The 15,197-nt window shown below is 48.6% G+C and overlaps 1 protein-coding gene across 1 annotated transcript in view; it reads right to left on the bottom strand.

The window, feature by feature from the left end:
- SLC4A8 (solute carrier family 4 member 8) overlaps nucleotides 1-1,035 on the bottom strand; it is a 317,175-nt gene extending 316,140 nt beyond the window's left edge. Inside the window, exon 1 of the mRNA XM_077483707.1 lies at nucleotides 752-1,035. Coding sequence (XP_077339833.1) covers nucleotides 752-796 — 45 coding nt within the window. The 5' untranslated portion in view covers nucleotides 797-1,035. The remainder of the gene's footprint in view (nucleotides 1-751) is intronic.
- Nucleotides 1,036-15,197: the final 14,162 nt, after the last annotated feature.

Here is a 15,197-nt window from a genome sequence, read left to right as displayed (position 1 = left end):
CTTGCGCAGCAGGTCCTTTTGTCATCCCAGGTCCCCGGACACCTCCATAGTAGACACTAGATCCCCTGCCATCATAGGACAGGTATTCAGGCACCACCAGGGCAAGCAGAATATCCCTGGCACAGCAGATCCCCCTGCCATTACATGACAGGTGCCCCATAGCAAGCAGAAGATGCCATCTGATCCCTGGCACAGCAGGTCCCTTTGTCATCCCAGGTCCCCGGGCACCTCCATAGTAGACACTAGATCCCCTGCCATCATATGACAGGTATTTGGGCACCTGCAGGGCAAGCAAAATATCCCTGGCCCAGAAGCTCACCCTGCCATTGCATGATGAGTACCCCATAGTACCAGAAGGTGCCCCCTGATCCCTGACCCTTTAGATCCCCTGCCATCCCAGGTGCCCAAGCACCACCATCGCAGGCAGATGATGCCCTCTGATTACTAGATCTCCTACCATCATATGACAAGTACCCATAGCAGGCAAAACATGCCCCTTGATCCCTGGAACAGCAGATCCCCGTCATCATATTAAAGGTAACCCATAGCAAGCAGAAGATGCCCCCCGATACATGACACATCAGATCCCCTGCCATCCCAGGTGCCCAGGCACCACCATTGCAGTCAGATGATGCCCTCTGATCATAGATCTCCTACCATCACATGACAGGTACCCCATAGCAGGCAGAAGATGCCCCCAATCCCTGGCACAGCAGATCCCCCGCCATCCCCAGGCCCCTCCATGGGTTACCTGGTAGCTGAGGGCACACTCGGGCTCGTTGCTTCCCGCAGGCATGTCTGGTGTGCTGGGATGGATCTCCTTAGTCGTCCTGCGGAATGGATGGCAGAGATGTGATCGCTCCCATGGAATAGGATGAGGATGCTCCCCGGTAGTGCAGGGGGACGGGGGGTGTCATTCAATGGAGGGGATGCCACCCGCAGAGCCCAGCATGGGGAGGTCTGCCAAGGACAGTGTGTGTGCTGAGGGGGAGCAGGTGACAGCACAGGAGAGAGAAGGGAGAATGAGATCCCAGAGACAGGAGGCGGGGCCTAGGGAGAGGCCACACCCTCCTCCCGCTCTACACCGCACCCCCTGCTCCCTATAGACGTGTCACTACCTGTCACCTGCATGGGACCCGCACACACTGTACCACCTATCACTGTGCCCCCCCCCCCCCATCACTGTGCCCCCCATCACTGCCCTGTGCTGGCCGCGCTGATTTCATCCGATCCATATGCCGTTCAATCCAAACATCAAATCTACAAACAAACAATTCTGATCAATTTAGAATCGATTTATATCAGATTCAATCAAAACGAATCAATCGGCCAGGACGGAAAAATGATCAGTCAGCTTTTGCACGAATACGATCGTATTTCAATCCATCAGCCTATGAGATTACATGATGGACACAACCGATAATCTGCCACCATAAATGACAATCATGTCTTACCTGTCACAATCCACTTCCCCATGTGACATTCATAATAACATTTTATTTGGAATTTCTCCGTTTATTTTTTAATTGCCCTTTGTTGTCGCAGGTTCAGATTTTTGCTATTTCTTTGCGCCATTTCGATCAAATGGCTTGTCAACTATAGATCGATTGTTCCTATCAGAATGGATCAATTGGAAAATAAATCAATCACTTGTTGAAGAAATAACACATACCAAAAATCACATAAAACCAAACTGAGGAACATTTCATAGGACGCCTTGGTTTTATATCAATTTAAGCCTGGGTTCACGCTTATGTGATGCCAGACATCACATGTGATTCGCACCGCATTGCTGTGCACATCCCATGGGATGCAAATTCAGCCATACAGTTTGTATAGCTGAAATTGCATCGCATGTGCACCAATAGTGCAGGACCCTTTTTTCGGTCCGCACTGGAATTTGATCGCATGCGTGATCGATGATCAATGCGATCCGATTCCACAGTTTGCACTGCATTTGGGGGTGTCATTAACCTTATAATGACAGCTGTAGTGGTTGGCAGAGGTCAGTGGGAACTGCCTGCGAGTCAGGTGCGAAGTGACCTCCACAATAATCACGCTGGTTCCCACAATCGCAACAACTGAGACTAAGGCTGGGTTCACATCGCTGCGGCTGGGAGACCCGGATGTGATTCACACCGCACTGCAGTGCAAATCACATCCGATCTCTGTGGGATGCGAGTTCAGCCATACAGATAGTATGGCTAAATTCACATCGCGCCTGCTCCAAACTCGCACAGGACCATTTTTTTGGTCCGCAGCAGAATCGGATCGCATGGGTGTTCACACCATGTGATCCGATTCCTGTCCGAGTTTGCAGATCGCACTGCAATATGCGAACTGATCTGGGGGTGTCATTAAGGTTTCACTGATACTCCCAGCAGTCCGCATAGGGCAGTGTGAACTGCCGGCGGGAGGCATGCGATGCGGGAACCCGCCGCGGTTATAAAGTCACTAATCACAAATCCTGGAATCCCCTCTGTTACAGATCTGTAATGATACTTTATATTAACACTTTGCCTTCAGAAGTAACAGGAGCAATGATAGGGCAGGCTGGCCTCACACCTCACGCTGCTCTACACACTTTCCAGTATTCGAAAGACAATTAACCACTTCATATATAAAGAAAACAACTGGAGTTCCAACATACAGTATCTCACAAAAGTGAGTACACCCCCCACATTTGTGTAAATATTTTATTCTATCTTTTCATGTGACAACACTGAAGAAATGACACTTTGCTACAAAGCAGTGTAAAGCAGTGAGTGTACACCTTGTATAACAGTGTACATTTTCCGTAATTTCAAAATAACTCAACACACAGCCATTAATGTCTAAACCGCTAGCAACAAAAGTGAGTACACCCCTAAGTGAAAATGTCCAAATTGTGCCCAAAGTATCAATATTTTGTGTGGCCACCATTATTTCCCAGCACTGCCTTAACCCTCTTGGGCATGGAGTTCACCAGAGCTTCACAGGTTGCCACTGGTGTCCTTCCACTCCTCCAGGATGACATCACGGAGCTGGTGGATGTTAGAGACCTTGCGCTCCTCCACCTTCCATTTGAGGATGCCCACTGATGCTCAATAGGGTTTAGGACTGGAGACATGTTTGGCCAGCCCATCACCTTTACCCTCTGCTTCTTTAGCAAGCCAGTAATCATCTTGAAGTTTGGGGTCATTATCATGTTGGAATACTGCCCTGCTGCCCAGTCTCTGAAGAGAGGGGGATCATGCTCTGGTTCAGTATGTCACAGTACATGTTGGCATTCATGGTTCCCTCAATGAACTGTAGCTCCCCAGTGCCGGCAGCAATCATGCAGCTCCAGACCATGACACTCCCACCACCATGCTTGACTGTAGGCAAGACACAATTGTCTTTGTACTCCTCACCTGGTTGCCGCCACACACGCTTGACACCATCTGAACCATATAAGTTTATCTTGGTCTCATCAGACCACAAGACATGGTTCCTGTAGTCCATGTCCTTAGTCTGCTTGTCTTCAGCAAACTGCAGTTTTTTTGTGCATCATTTTTAGAAGATGCTTCCTTCTGGGACAAAAGCCATGCAGACCAATTTGATGCACTGTGCAGCGTATGGTCTGAGCACTGACAGGCTGACCCCCCCACCTCTTCAACCTCTGCAGCAATGCTGGCAGCAGTCATATGTAGATTTCCCAAAGAAAACTTCTGCATATGACACTGAGCATGTGCACTCAGCCTGTTCTGAGTGGAACCTGTCCTGTTAAACGGCTGTTTGGTCTTGACCAGTGTGCTGCAGCTCAGTTTCAGAGTCTTGGCATCTTCTTATAGCCTAGGCCAGTGATGGCGAACCTTGGCACCCCAGATGTTTTGGAACTACATCTCCCATGATGCTCATCTACACTGCAGAGTGCATGAGCATTCTGAGAAATGTAGTTCTAAAACATTTGGGGTGCCAAGGTTCGCCATCACTGGCCTAGGCCATCTTTATGTAGAGCAAAAATTCTTTTTTTCAGATCCTCAGAGAGTTCTTTGCCATGAGGTGCCATGTTGAACTTCCAGTGACCAGTATGAGAGAATGAAAGCGATAACACCAAATTTAACACACCTGCTCCCCATTCACACCTGAGACCTTGTAACGCGAATGAGTCACATGACACCGGGGAGAGAAAATTACTAATTGGGCCCAATTTGGACATTTTCACTTAGGGGTGTACTCACTTTTGTTCCCAGCGGTTTAGACATTAATGGCTGTGTGTTGAGTTATTACACTATTATACAAGTTGTACACTCACTTTTTTGCTATAATATCCCCCAATTTTTCTTTTTTTTTTAAAACAAACTTCTTCCTCAGTTTAGGCCAATATATTCTTCTATATATTTTTGGTAAAAAAAAAACAAAAAAAAAAACCGCAATAAGCGTAAATTGATTGGTTTGCGCAAAAGTTACAGCGTCAACAAAATAGGGGATAGATTTATTCTTCTTCAATAGTAATGGCAGCGATCAACAATTTTATCGGGACTGTGACATTGCGGCGTACAGATCGGACACTTTTGGGACCATTAACATTCATACAGCGCTAAAAATAGCCACTGATTACTGTATAAATATCACTGGAAGGGGTTAACACTAGGGGGCAATCAAGGGTTTAACTGTGTTCCCTCAGTGTGTGTTCAAACTGTGGGGGGATGGGAGTGGCTAGAGGAGGAGACATATCACTGTTCCTAACTAACAGGAACACACAATCTGTCTCTCCTCTCCTGACAGAGCCGGGATTTGTGTGTTTACATACACAGATCCCCATTCTGTCTCGTGCCTGCGATCGTGGTTTGCTGGCGGTTGTCGTGACATACTGTACACACACTGGCCACTTTATTAGGTACACCTTGCTAGTGCTGGGTTGGACCCCCTTTTGCCTTCAGAACTGCCTTAATTCTTCATGGCATAGATTCAACAAGGTGTTGGAAATATTTCTCAGAGATTTTGGTCCATGTGGACACAATAGCATCATGATGCAGATGATGCGAATCTCCCATTCCACCACATCCCAAAGGTGCTCTATTGGATTGAGATCTGGTGACTGTGGAGGCCATTGGAGTACAGTGACCTCACTGTCATGTTCAAGAAACCTGTGGTGAGATGATTGGAGCTTTGTGATGTGGTGCATTATCCTGCTGGAAGGAGCCATCAGAAGATGGGTACACTGTAGTCATAATGGGATGGACATAGTCAGCAGCAATACTTAGGTAGGCCGTGGCATTTAAACAATGCCCCCTCAGTACTAAGGGGCCCAAAGTGTGCCAAGAAAATATCCCCATTGTTACAAGGCAGGATGGATCCATGCTTTTTTATGTTTATGCCAAATGTTGACCCTACAATCTGAGTGTTGCAGCTGACATCGAGAATCATTAGACCAGGCAACGTTTTTCCAGTCTTCTATTCTATTCTGGTGAGCCTGTGCGAATTGTGGTCTCAGAGTCCTGTTCTTGGCTGACAGGAGTGGCACTCGGTGTGGTCTTCTGCTGCTGTAGCCCATCTGCTTCCAGGTGCGATGTGTTGTGCATTTAACAAACAATATATCTGGGGGGCACACCCTAAAAGATGCATTAACCACTTGCTTACTGGGCACTTAAACCCCCCTCAGTCCCAGACCAATTTTCAGCTTTCAGCGCTGATGCACTTTGAATGACAATTGCGCGGGCATACAACACTGTACCCAAATGAAATTTTTATCATTTTTTTCCCACAAATAGAGCTTTCTTTTGGTGGTATTTAGTTACAGCTCGGAGTTTTATTTTTTGCTAAACAAACAAAAAAAGATGCAAAAAAATAAAATAAATAAATCATGTTTTAATAGTTTGTTCTAAAATTTTGCAAACGGGTTATTTTTCTCCTTCATTGAAGTGCGCTGATTAGGCGGCACTGATAGGCTGCATTGGTGGGCACTGATGGGCTGCATTGGTGGGCACTGATAGGCTGCATTGGTGGGCACTGATAGGCTGCACTGGTGGGCACTGATAGGCATAGTTAAGGCGGCACTAATAGGCACAGATAAGGCAGCACCGATGGGCACAGATAAGGCGGCACAGATAAGATGGGCACAGATAAGATGGCATGGATGGGTGGCACGGATGGGTGGCACGGATGGGTGGCACGGATGGGTACCACTGATAGATGGGACTGATGGGCACTGATAGGTGGCACTGATAGGTGGCTCTGATAGGTGGCACTGCTGGGCACTGATGGGCGCACTGCTGGGCACTGATGGGCGGCACTGCTGGGCACTGATGGGCGGCACTGGGGTGCAGCACCTTTGGGGCAGATTGTGGGCACTGTGGGTGGCACTGCTGGGTGGCACTGTGGGCACTGCTGGGTGGCACTGATGGGGGGCACTAACTTTTATTAAATTGGCACTGCAGGGGGCAGGTGGGCACTGGCAGGGGGCAGGTGAGCGCTTACATTACTGGCCGTGATCGGGACTGATGTCCCGATCACGGCCGCCAGTGATCGGCTTTTTTTTTTTCTCCTCGCGCTGTCAGCGCGAGGAGGAATAATAGCCGATTACCGGCTCCGTTCTATCACATGATCAGCTGTCATTGGCTGACAGCTGATCACGTGATAAGGGGTCGGGATCGACCCCTTGCACGGATCGGTGATCAGGCGATTCTCATGGACTCGCCGATCACAGAGCGCGCCGCGCGCCCCTCAGGGGGCGCGCAGGCCGCTTGTACACGGGACGACATCAATAGACGTAGTCCCGGAAATGTAGGTCCGCGCTAATGCCGTCATTTGGCAATAGCGCGGTACCGAAGTGGTTAAAGATGGTGCAGCCATAAGACCAAATCCCCATATTTTTTGATAATGTTTTTGAAAATGTCTATGTGTTTTAAATAGCCTTGCAGAAGGTAAATGTCTTTTTCGCATGTGTGCGATGTAATATTTTGTTCTGTTGTGTTGTGCATTTAAAGACAATATTCTGCATACCTTGGTTGTAACGAGTGGCTGTTTGAGTTAAAGGGGTTGTAAAGGTAAATTTTTTATTTTCTACATAGGTTCCTTTAAGCTAGTGCATTGTTGGTTCACTTACCTTTTCCTTTGATTTCCCTTCTAAATGTTTTTTTGCTTTGTCTGAATATCTCACTTCCTGTTTCTCCTCAGTAAACTTCTCACCATCATCCGAGCTGGTGGTTAGTCAGCCAGAACAGCTTACTGAACAGCTTACTGGGGTGAAACAGGAAGTGAGAAATTTAGACAAAGAAAACAAAGAAAAAAAACATTTAGAAGGGAAATCGAAGGAAAAGATAAGTGAACCAACAATGCACTAGCTTAGAGGGACCTATGTAGAAAATAAAAAAATTACCTTTACAACCCCTTTAACTGTTGCCTTTCTATTATATTTGCCCATTCTCCTCTGACATCAACAAGGCATTTCTTATCCACACAACCGCCGCTCACTGGATATTTTCTCTTTTTCGGACCATTCTCTGTAAACACTAAAGATGGTGGTGCATGAAATCCCACTAGATCAGCAGTTTGAAATACTCAGACCAGCCCGTCTGGCACCAACAACCATGCCACGTTCAAAGTTACTTAAATCCCCTTTCTTCCGCACTCTGATGCAAGTCGTCTTCACCTCATCTAGATGCCAAAATGCATTGAGTTGCTGCCATGTGATTGGCTGATTAGTAAGTTGTGAACAGGTGTACCTAATAAAGTGGCCAGTGAGTGTATTTTATTTTTAGACTTTTCATACAGCAAGTGGTTGTAAAAGTAAAGGTTTTTTTTGTTTTGTTTTGTTTTTTTATCTTAATGCATTCTCTGCATTAAAGTAAAAAAAAAAAAAACATTTAAAAGCTGCTCATTCAGCCCTCCATTAAACTCTTACCTGAGTCCACTCCGAATCTAGCGCTGTCCCTTGCTGCAGCAGCTCCTCTCCCCTCTCTCTCTCTTCTCACTAGAGACTTGGCAGCAGCAGGAACCATTGGCTCCTGCTACTGCCAGTCAAAGCCTGGGAGGAGGAAGCAAGGGACGAGGCTGAGCCATGCTGCGTGTATCTATAGACACGTGTAGCGGGGTCTCTTTAACCACTTCAATACAGGGCACTTTCACCCCCTTCCTTCCCAGCCCAATTTTCAGCTTTCAGCGCTCTAGCGCTTTCAGTGACAATTGCGCGGTCATGCTACACTGTACCCAAATGAAATTGTTATCATTTTGTTCGCACAAATAGAGCTTTATTTTGGTGTTATTTATTCACGACTCCGTTTTTTTTTTTTTGCGATATAAGCGCAAAAAAAGCGGAAATTTGGGAAAAAAACAATATTTTCTTTTTTCTATTTGAAAAGAAATCCAATAAAATCAAATTTTGTCATAAATTTAAGCCAAAATGTATTCTGCTACATGTTTTTGGTAAAAAAAATTCCGTTAAGTGTATAATAATTGGTTTGTGTGATCACGGACATATGTACGCAAATGATCATGTACATATGTGTGCAGGTGATCACGTACATATGTGTGCAGATAATCATTGGGACATGTGATTTTAGTGGGACATATGTGGGGGACATGTTTTTATTATTAGGGACATGTGTTTTTATTATTTGGGGACATGTATGTTTTGGGGACATGTGTGTTTTGGGGACATATGTGGGGACTGTGTTTTCACTGTGTGGTGTGTTGTGTGTTTACACTACACTGATGATCAGTGAGTAAAAAGCTGTGAAAAGCAGCCCATACTCACTGATCATCAGCCGGCTGCAGCGTTCTGCTCTCCTCTTCTCAGCGGTGACTTCCGTGTGAGGAGAGGAGAGCCGATTGCCTAGCAACCGGCTGTTTGTTTACATCACATGACGGCCGTGATTGGACACGGCCGTCATGTGATCAGGAGGGCCAATCACAGAGCCCTCCTGCCGATCTGAGATGTGCCGTGTCCGGGTGACACGAGCACATCGGGATCGCGCCGCTGCGCGGGCGCGCGCGCGCGCGATCCCGCTGCTCCTGAATGACGTTCCTGAACGTCCTATCAGGAGCAGGCGGCTCCCACCCGCCGTATATATACATTGGCCGGGTGGGAAGTGGTTAAGGACTATAAAACTACGGCGGGTCCCCAGAAGAGGGTGGCCTCAACCCGGCCCTACCCAGAAGAATTGGTCGGCCCGTCCCCCACTGTCTCCATCCAGGTGGAAGGAGTCTACACGAAGGCCCTCCTGGACACTGGAGCTCAAGTGACTTTGTTGTACAGAGACTTCTATGATAGGCACTTGAGCCATTTGCCTATACAGAAGATAGAAGAGCTGGAGATATGGGGCCTGGGAGCTCAGAGTTTCCCCTACGATGGTTACCTGCCCATAAAGCTGACCTTCGATCCATCTGTGGCGGGGAAAACAGAGGTGTTTGACACCCTGGCAGTTGTGTGTCCTAGACCACCCGGGGCCAGCAAGATGTCCCTCATCATAGGGACCAATACGGATCTGGTGCGAAGATTTCTGACCCCTCTAGTGAAGACGAGAAACCATCAAGATCCCAATATCCATCCCATGCTGAAGACAGCCTACCAACGGTTGGTCCTAGAGCAGAAGACCCCAGGAGAGGGGATAGGGAAGGTGTGGAGACTTGGGAGAGAAGGAGTGGTGCTGCAGCCCGGAGAGGTAGCCTGCCTCAGGGCCACGGTGAAGCTTACCTGGGAGCAGCCTGGCCCCTTTGTCATGCTGGAATCCGATCCAAGGGAGGACCACTCAGGCCTGGAAGTGATACCGGAAGTGATTCCAATCAAGGCCCTGAAGAAGGCTCGAGGAAGAGTCCCAGTGAGTGTGAGAAACCCTACGAAGAGACCCATAGAGATCCCTGCCAGGATGCTGTTGGGGCAGGTGAGTCCTGCGGCCCCAGTCAGCTGGTCAGAAGTAAAAGGAACGGGTGAAGGAGGAGATGTTTGGGAAAAACTTTCCATGGAGAACCCGGACCTACCTGGAGCCTGGAAGGAGAGAGCCAAGGCCCAGCTGACTAGATGGGAGAGGATTTTCTCAAAGGATGAGTTTGATGTGGGATGTGCCAGGAGTGCCACCCACCGAATCCGCCTCCAAGAAGACAAACCCTTTAGGGAAAGGGTTAGGCGGGTCCCTCTAGCTGATCTGGAGGATCTGAGGGAGCAGCTTGCGGAGTTGAAGAAGACTGGTGTGATTCGGGAGTCTAGAAGTCCCTATGCCTCCCCCATAGTGGTGGTCAGGAAAAAGAATGGGTCGTTGAGGCTTTGTATCGACTACAGGACTCTCAACAGGAGGACCATCCCTGACCAGTATACCACACCGAGAATAGAGGATGCCCTACAGAGTTTGTCTGGTGCCAAGTGGTTCAGTGTAATGGACCTCAAGAGTGGGTACTACCAATCCCCATGCACCAGGAAGACCGAGAGAAGACAGCTTTCATAACCCCAGTGGGATTCTTTGAATTCAACAGAATGCCTCAGGGCCTGTCTGGAGCCCCTGCTACCTTTCAACGCCTCATGGAGAAGACCGTTGGAGACATGAACCTCGTAGAAGTCCTTGTGTACTTGGACGATGTCATTGTCTTCGGGAAGACTTTGGAAGAACATGAGTCCAGGTTGTAGAAGGTGTTGAGAAGACTCAGCGAAGAGGGACTCAAGCTTTCTCCCGAGAAGTGCCGGTTTTACCAATCCTCTGTGAACTATCTGGGACACATAGTGTCTGAAAAGGGAGTGGCTACAGACCCTGAGAAGTTGGAGGCAGTTACCTCTTGGCCAAGACCGACAACAGTCACAGAGCTCAGATCTTTCCTGGGGTTCTGCTCCTATTATAGAAGATTTGTGGATGGGTTTGCCCGGATTGCCAAGCCACTAAACGAATTGCTCAAGACTGAAGGAGAAGAGGATGGCTTGGGACCTAGGAGTCGGTTCAAGATCAGTGGAACCCAAGGTGTGAAGAGGCTTTCCGAACCTTGAAGAGGAGCCTTACCACGGCCCCAGTCCTGGCCTATGCCGACCCCACCAGACCATATGAGCTACATGTCGATGCCAGTCATGAGGGCCTAGGCGGAGTGCTCTATCAAGAGTATGAAGAGCAGCTGCGACCAGTGGCCTATGTGAGCCGGAGCCTGACTCCCTCGGAGAAGAACTACCCCATTCATAAATTGGAGTTCTTGGCCCTCAAATGGGCAGTAGTAGACAAACTGAAGGACTATCTCTATGGGGCGGAGTTTGCCGTAAAGACAGATAACAATCCTCTGACCTACCTCTTCACTACTGCAAAGTTAGATGCAACCGGACACAGATGGTTGGCTGCATTATCCGGATTCAACTTCAGTCTAAAGTACAGACCAGGGGCTGGAAATAGGGATGCAGATGCCCTGTCCTGAAGATCTCATGTCATGGTCAATGACTGGGAAGACTGGACCCAGGTAGCACCGGAAGGGGTGCGAGCACTCTGTCAGGGTGCTGAGTTTCAAGCAAGAGGGGGCTCCAGAGCAGAGGAGATAGGAGTCACCGCAGTGGGAGTCCCTCAACCCTACTGTGGGGTAACTCAACTAGCAGAGGAACTCCTGCCAAAGCTGTCCAGAAAGGAGCTGAGCTATGACCAATTGGAAGACCCCATGGGGAGATTGGTCCTTGAAGCTTTGGAGAACGAGAATCCAGAGGGACTTCGACATCACCCTTCCAAGGAGGCTCGCCTGCTGAGGAAAGAGTTGGATAAGCTACAAGTACATCAGGGAGTGGTCTACCGAAGGGGCCCCTCTGATAACTCAGAAAATAAGTGGCAGTTGTTTCTCCCAGAGAAGCACCGAGAGACGGTACTAATTGCCTTACATGACCAGCATGGCCATCTAGGGGCGGAGAGAACTTTCCAGCTTGTCAGAAGCCGGTTCTATTGGCCCTGTATGAGGGCAGAAGTGGAGGAATATTGCCATTCTTGTGCACGATGCATCCAGAGGAAGACTCTACCCCATCAAGCTGCCCCAATGGGCCACCTACAGAGTCAGGGTCCAATGGATCTGGTGTGCATTGACTTTCTCTGCCTCGAACCCGATTTGAGTGGATTGGGAAATGTTCTGGTGGTAACCGATCATTTCACCCGTTATGCCCAGGCTTTCCCCACCAAAGACCAAAAGGCCTCCACTGTGGCCAAGGTGCTCATGGAAAAATACTTTGTCCACTATGGATTACCACAGAGAATCCACTCAGACCAAGGAAGGGACTTTGAGAGTCGTCTGATCCGGAACCTACTGGACTCATTGGGAGTAGAGAAGACCAGGACTACACCTTATCATCCACAAGGAGATGCCCAACCTGAGAGGTTTAATCGGACCTTACTAAACATGCTTGGAACTCTAGAGACAGAGAAGAAGCAACACTGGAGCCAACACATATCAGCTTTGGTGCACGCTTACAACTGCACCACAAGTGATGTGACGGGTTACTCCCCCTACCGGCTCATGTTTGGGAGAGAAGCAAGATTGCCGGTGGATCTGGCCTTTGGCATTTCCCTAGACCATGCCTCTGCTACCTCCCACAAGGGATATGTGGACCGACTTAGACACAATTTGAAAGTGGCCCATGAACGAGCTCAGGCGGCCTCGGACCAAAGGGGAGCCCGCAACAAGAAGAACTTCAATCTGAAGGTTCGAGTGCAAGACCTGCAGCCAGGGGACCGTGTACTGCTACGCAATCTGGGGATCCCTGGGAAGCACAAGCTTGCTGATAGATGGAGATCGGAGCCCTATGTCATTTGCAGAAAGCTACCTGGATTGCCTGTGTATAAGTTAAAACCAGAGGGGAAATTTGGGCCCTTGAAGACTTGGCACAGGAATTATTTGCTCCCGCTTACTGAAGCAGTCAGAAAACCTCCAGTGAGAAATCCACCTGAATCTGTTTCCATTCTGGATACCCCGGGACCTAGCACTCGGTCTCAGACCTCCCGGGTTAGAGATGGACAAGATTCCCAACGAGGTGAAGGTGGAAGAGGAGAGCTTGAGTGGCTGTGGCCTTCATCAACTCCAGGAAATTCTGCCATAGATCTCCCACCTACTGAGGATACACAGGATGGGACACTGAACCCAGAAGCTACAGAGTTCATTCCATCTAGTGGTGTGCCTGAAGGCTGGGAAGATATCCCTAGCATTTACTCAGAAGAGGAAAGGACCGATGTTCCAGAACCAGTGATGCTGTCAGAGTGTGTTCCTGAAGTAGAGCCTGAAGTCCCAAGAGAACAGAGAGCTCACCGAGTTGTGAGACCCCCCAAGAAGCTAACCTACTCTCAAATGGGGGAGAGCTCTGAGGACTCTGTTGTGACTGCTAGAAGAAGTGCTGAACGCTCTAATCCCTCCACTGACCATTTGGTGGAGGGCAACCCCAGCTCACTCTCTGGCACAGTTAGGCAGGCCACTCATGCCAGTGTGACCTGTGGGACAGGGAATCCCACCTCTGAGTTCTGGTGGAAATTCCCTGTACCAACATCATACCCAGCACTTTCAAAATTGGTACAGGATATGTGTTAAAAATTTATCTTTGGGGACCAAAGAGTTTAAGTGGGGGGAGTGTGTAGCGGGGTCTCTTTAAGGACTATAAAACCACTGTTCCCAGAACCCCGCTGGTTCCCAGGATGTTTGGAGTTATGCCCCAGAGACTCATGAGGGAGGGCATATAAGGAGGGGGAGAGGCCTAGTTCGCTCTTTTTGGACACCCCCCCTTCTCCTAGCAAGAGGAGGTCTCTGCTGAACTGCTGGAGGCACAAGGCCTGAAGCCTGTGCCTTGTGCTCTTTTCCAAAGAGCCCTCTGCCAGCCTAGCTGCACCTGAGAGACATTTTCTCATCCTTGCTGCAGTACACCAGAAGGATTGAAGACTCGGAGGTCATGGATTCCTGTTCCTAGACGAATCGGCGGAGGAAACGGACTTGGACTTGTCCGGGTGGTGAGAGCTGTTTAAAGGCAGATACTTTATCTTTATTATTCATTTGGATTACAAAGTTGTTCTTCAAGTGCACCACCGAAAGATTGCTAGCGAACATTGTTTCACTGGACTTCCATCTAGATCAGTCAGGCCTGACTGCATAGGTAGATAGTGCTGGGTGTTAGTTTACCCATGCGGGGAAGTAGCTGAAAAAGGGCAGCGCTAGAGTTGCATAGCAATACTTTATTATGCTAATTACTCTGTTTATCTTTATTACTGGTTACTGCAGGGACCTGCTTATGTGTTGCAAACCAAATGTTCGATTCATGTTATTCCTTTTATAAAAACAACAAGTAAAGTCAGTTATATACTTTCAAAGATTGTCTATGAGCTTGAGTTATCCACCCACGCACACACACATATTTAGAGTATAAGCGATTTAATGTGTATTGCTAGATACTAACTGTGCCAGAGTGGGTAGAGCAGATTGCCGGGGGGGTTGGCGGAGCTGTGCTCAGGGCCCAAATCAAACTTGCGGCAAACTTAAGTGAGGGTATCGCTATACACACACAGCCTGGCTCTGGATTAAAGGGGTTGCAAATGCAGAAGGTTTTTTTATCTTAATGCATTGTATGCATTAAGATAAAGAGCCTTCTGTGTGCAGCAGCCCCCCTCAGCCCCTCTAACACTTATCTGAGCCCCCTCTCTGTCCAGAGATGTCCACGAGATTCTCCCTCCTGATTGTCTGAGACAGAAACACAGTGTCATTGGCTTCTGCTGCTGTCAATCAGGGGAGAGAGGGAGGGTTGGTTCGGGGATCCCTGTCTGAATGGACACAGGGAGCTGTGACTCGGCTCGGGTGCCCCCATAGCAAGCTGCTTGCTGTGGGGGCACTCAACAGGAGGGAGGGGCCAGGAGCACAGAAGAGGAGAGGAGGATCCGGGCTGCTCTGTGCAATTCTACTGCAACAGAGCAGGGAAGTATAACATATTTGTTATTTTTATAGGAAAAAAAACAAGACTTTACAAACACTTTAAGCCTGGACGAGTCCCCCGTTGCAAGCCGCTTGCTTTAGGGCACTTGGAGAAGAGGAGGAGCCAATTTTTCTGGTGGGTGCCCCATATGAGGAGGTTTGGAGCCACTCTGTGCAAAACCACAGAGCAGGTAAGTATGACCTGTTTGTTAAGGCCAGTTATAGGTTGGGGCAGTTGCTGTTTGTTTGTACCATTGGTTATTTGGTGAGGGGGCGCATGGGACACCTTCGATGCCATTGTGCAATTTTCTGGGTGTCCAGTGCGCCCCTGTGCCTTTTAACCGCTTCCC

Source organism: Lithobates pipiens, unplaced genomic scaffold (assembly GCF_037356315.1).
Source record: "Lithobates pipiens isolate NorthernLeopardFrog02 unplaced genomic scaffold, aLitPip1_a1.2 Scaffold_16, whole genome shotgun sequence".
NCBI classification, from domain to species: Eukaryota; Metazoa; Chordata; class Amphibia; order Anura; family Ranidae; genus Lithobates; species Lithobates pipiens.
Note: the sequence above shows the minus strand (reverse complement) of the source record. Positions and strands in the feature narration are given on the sequence as shown.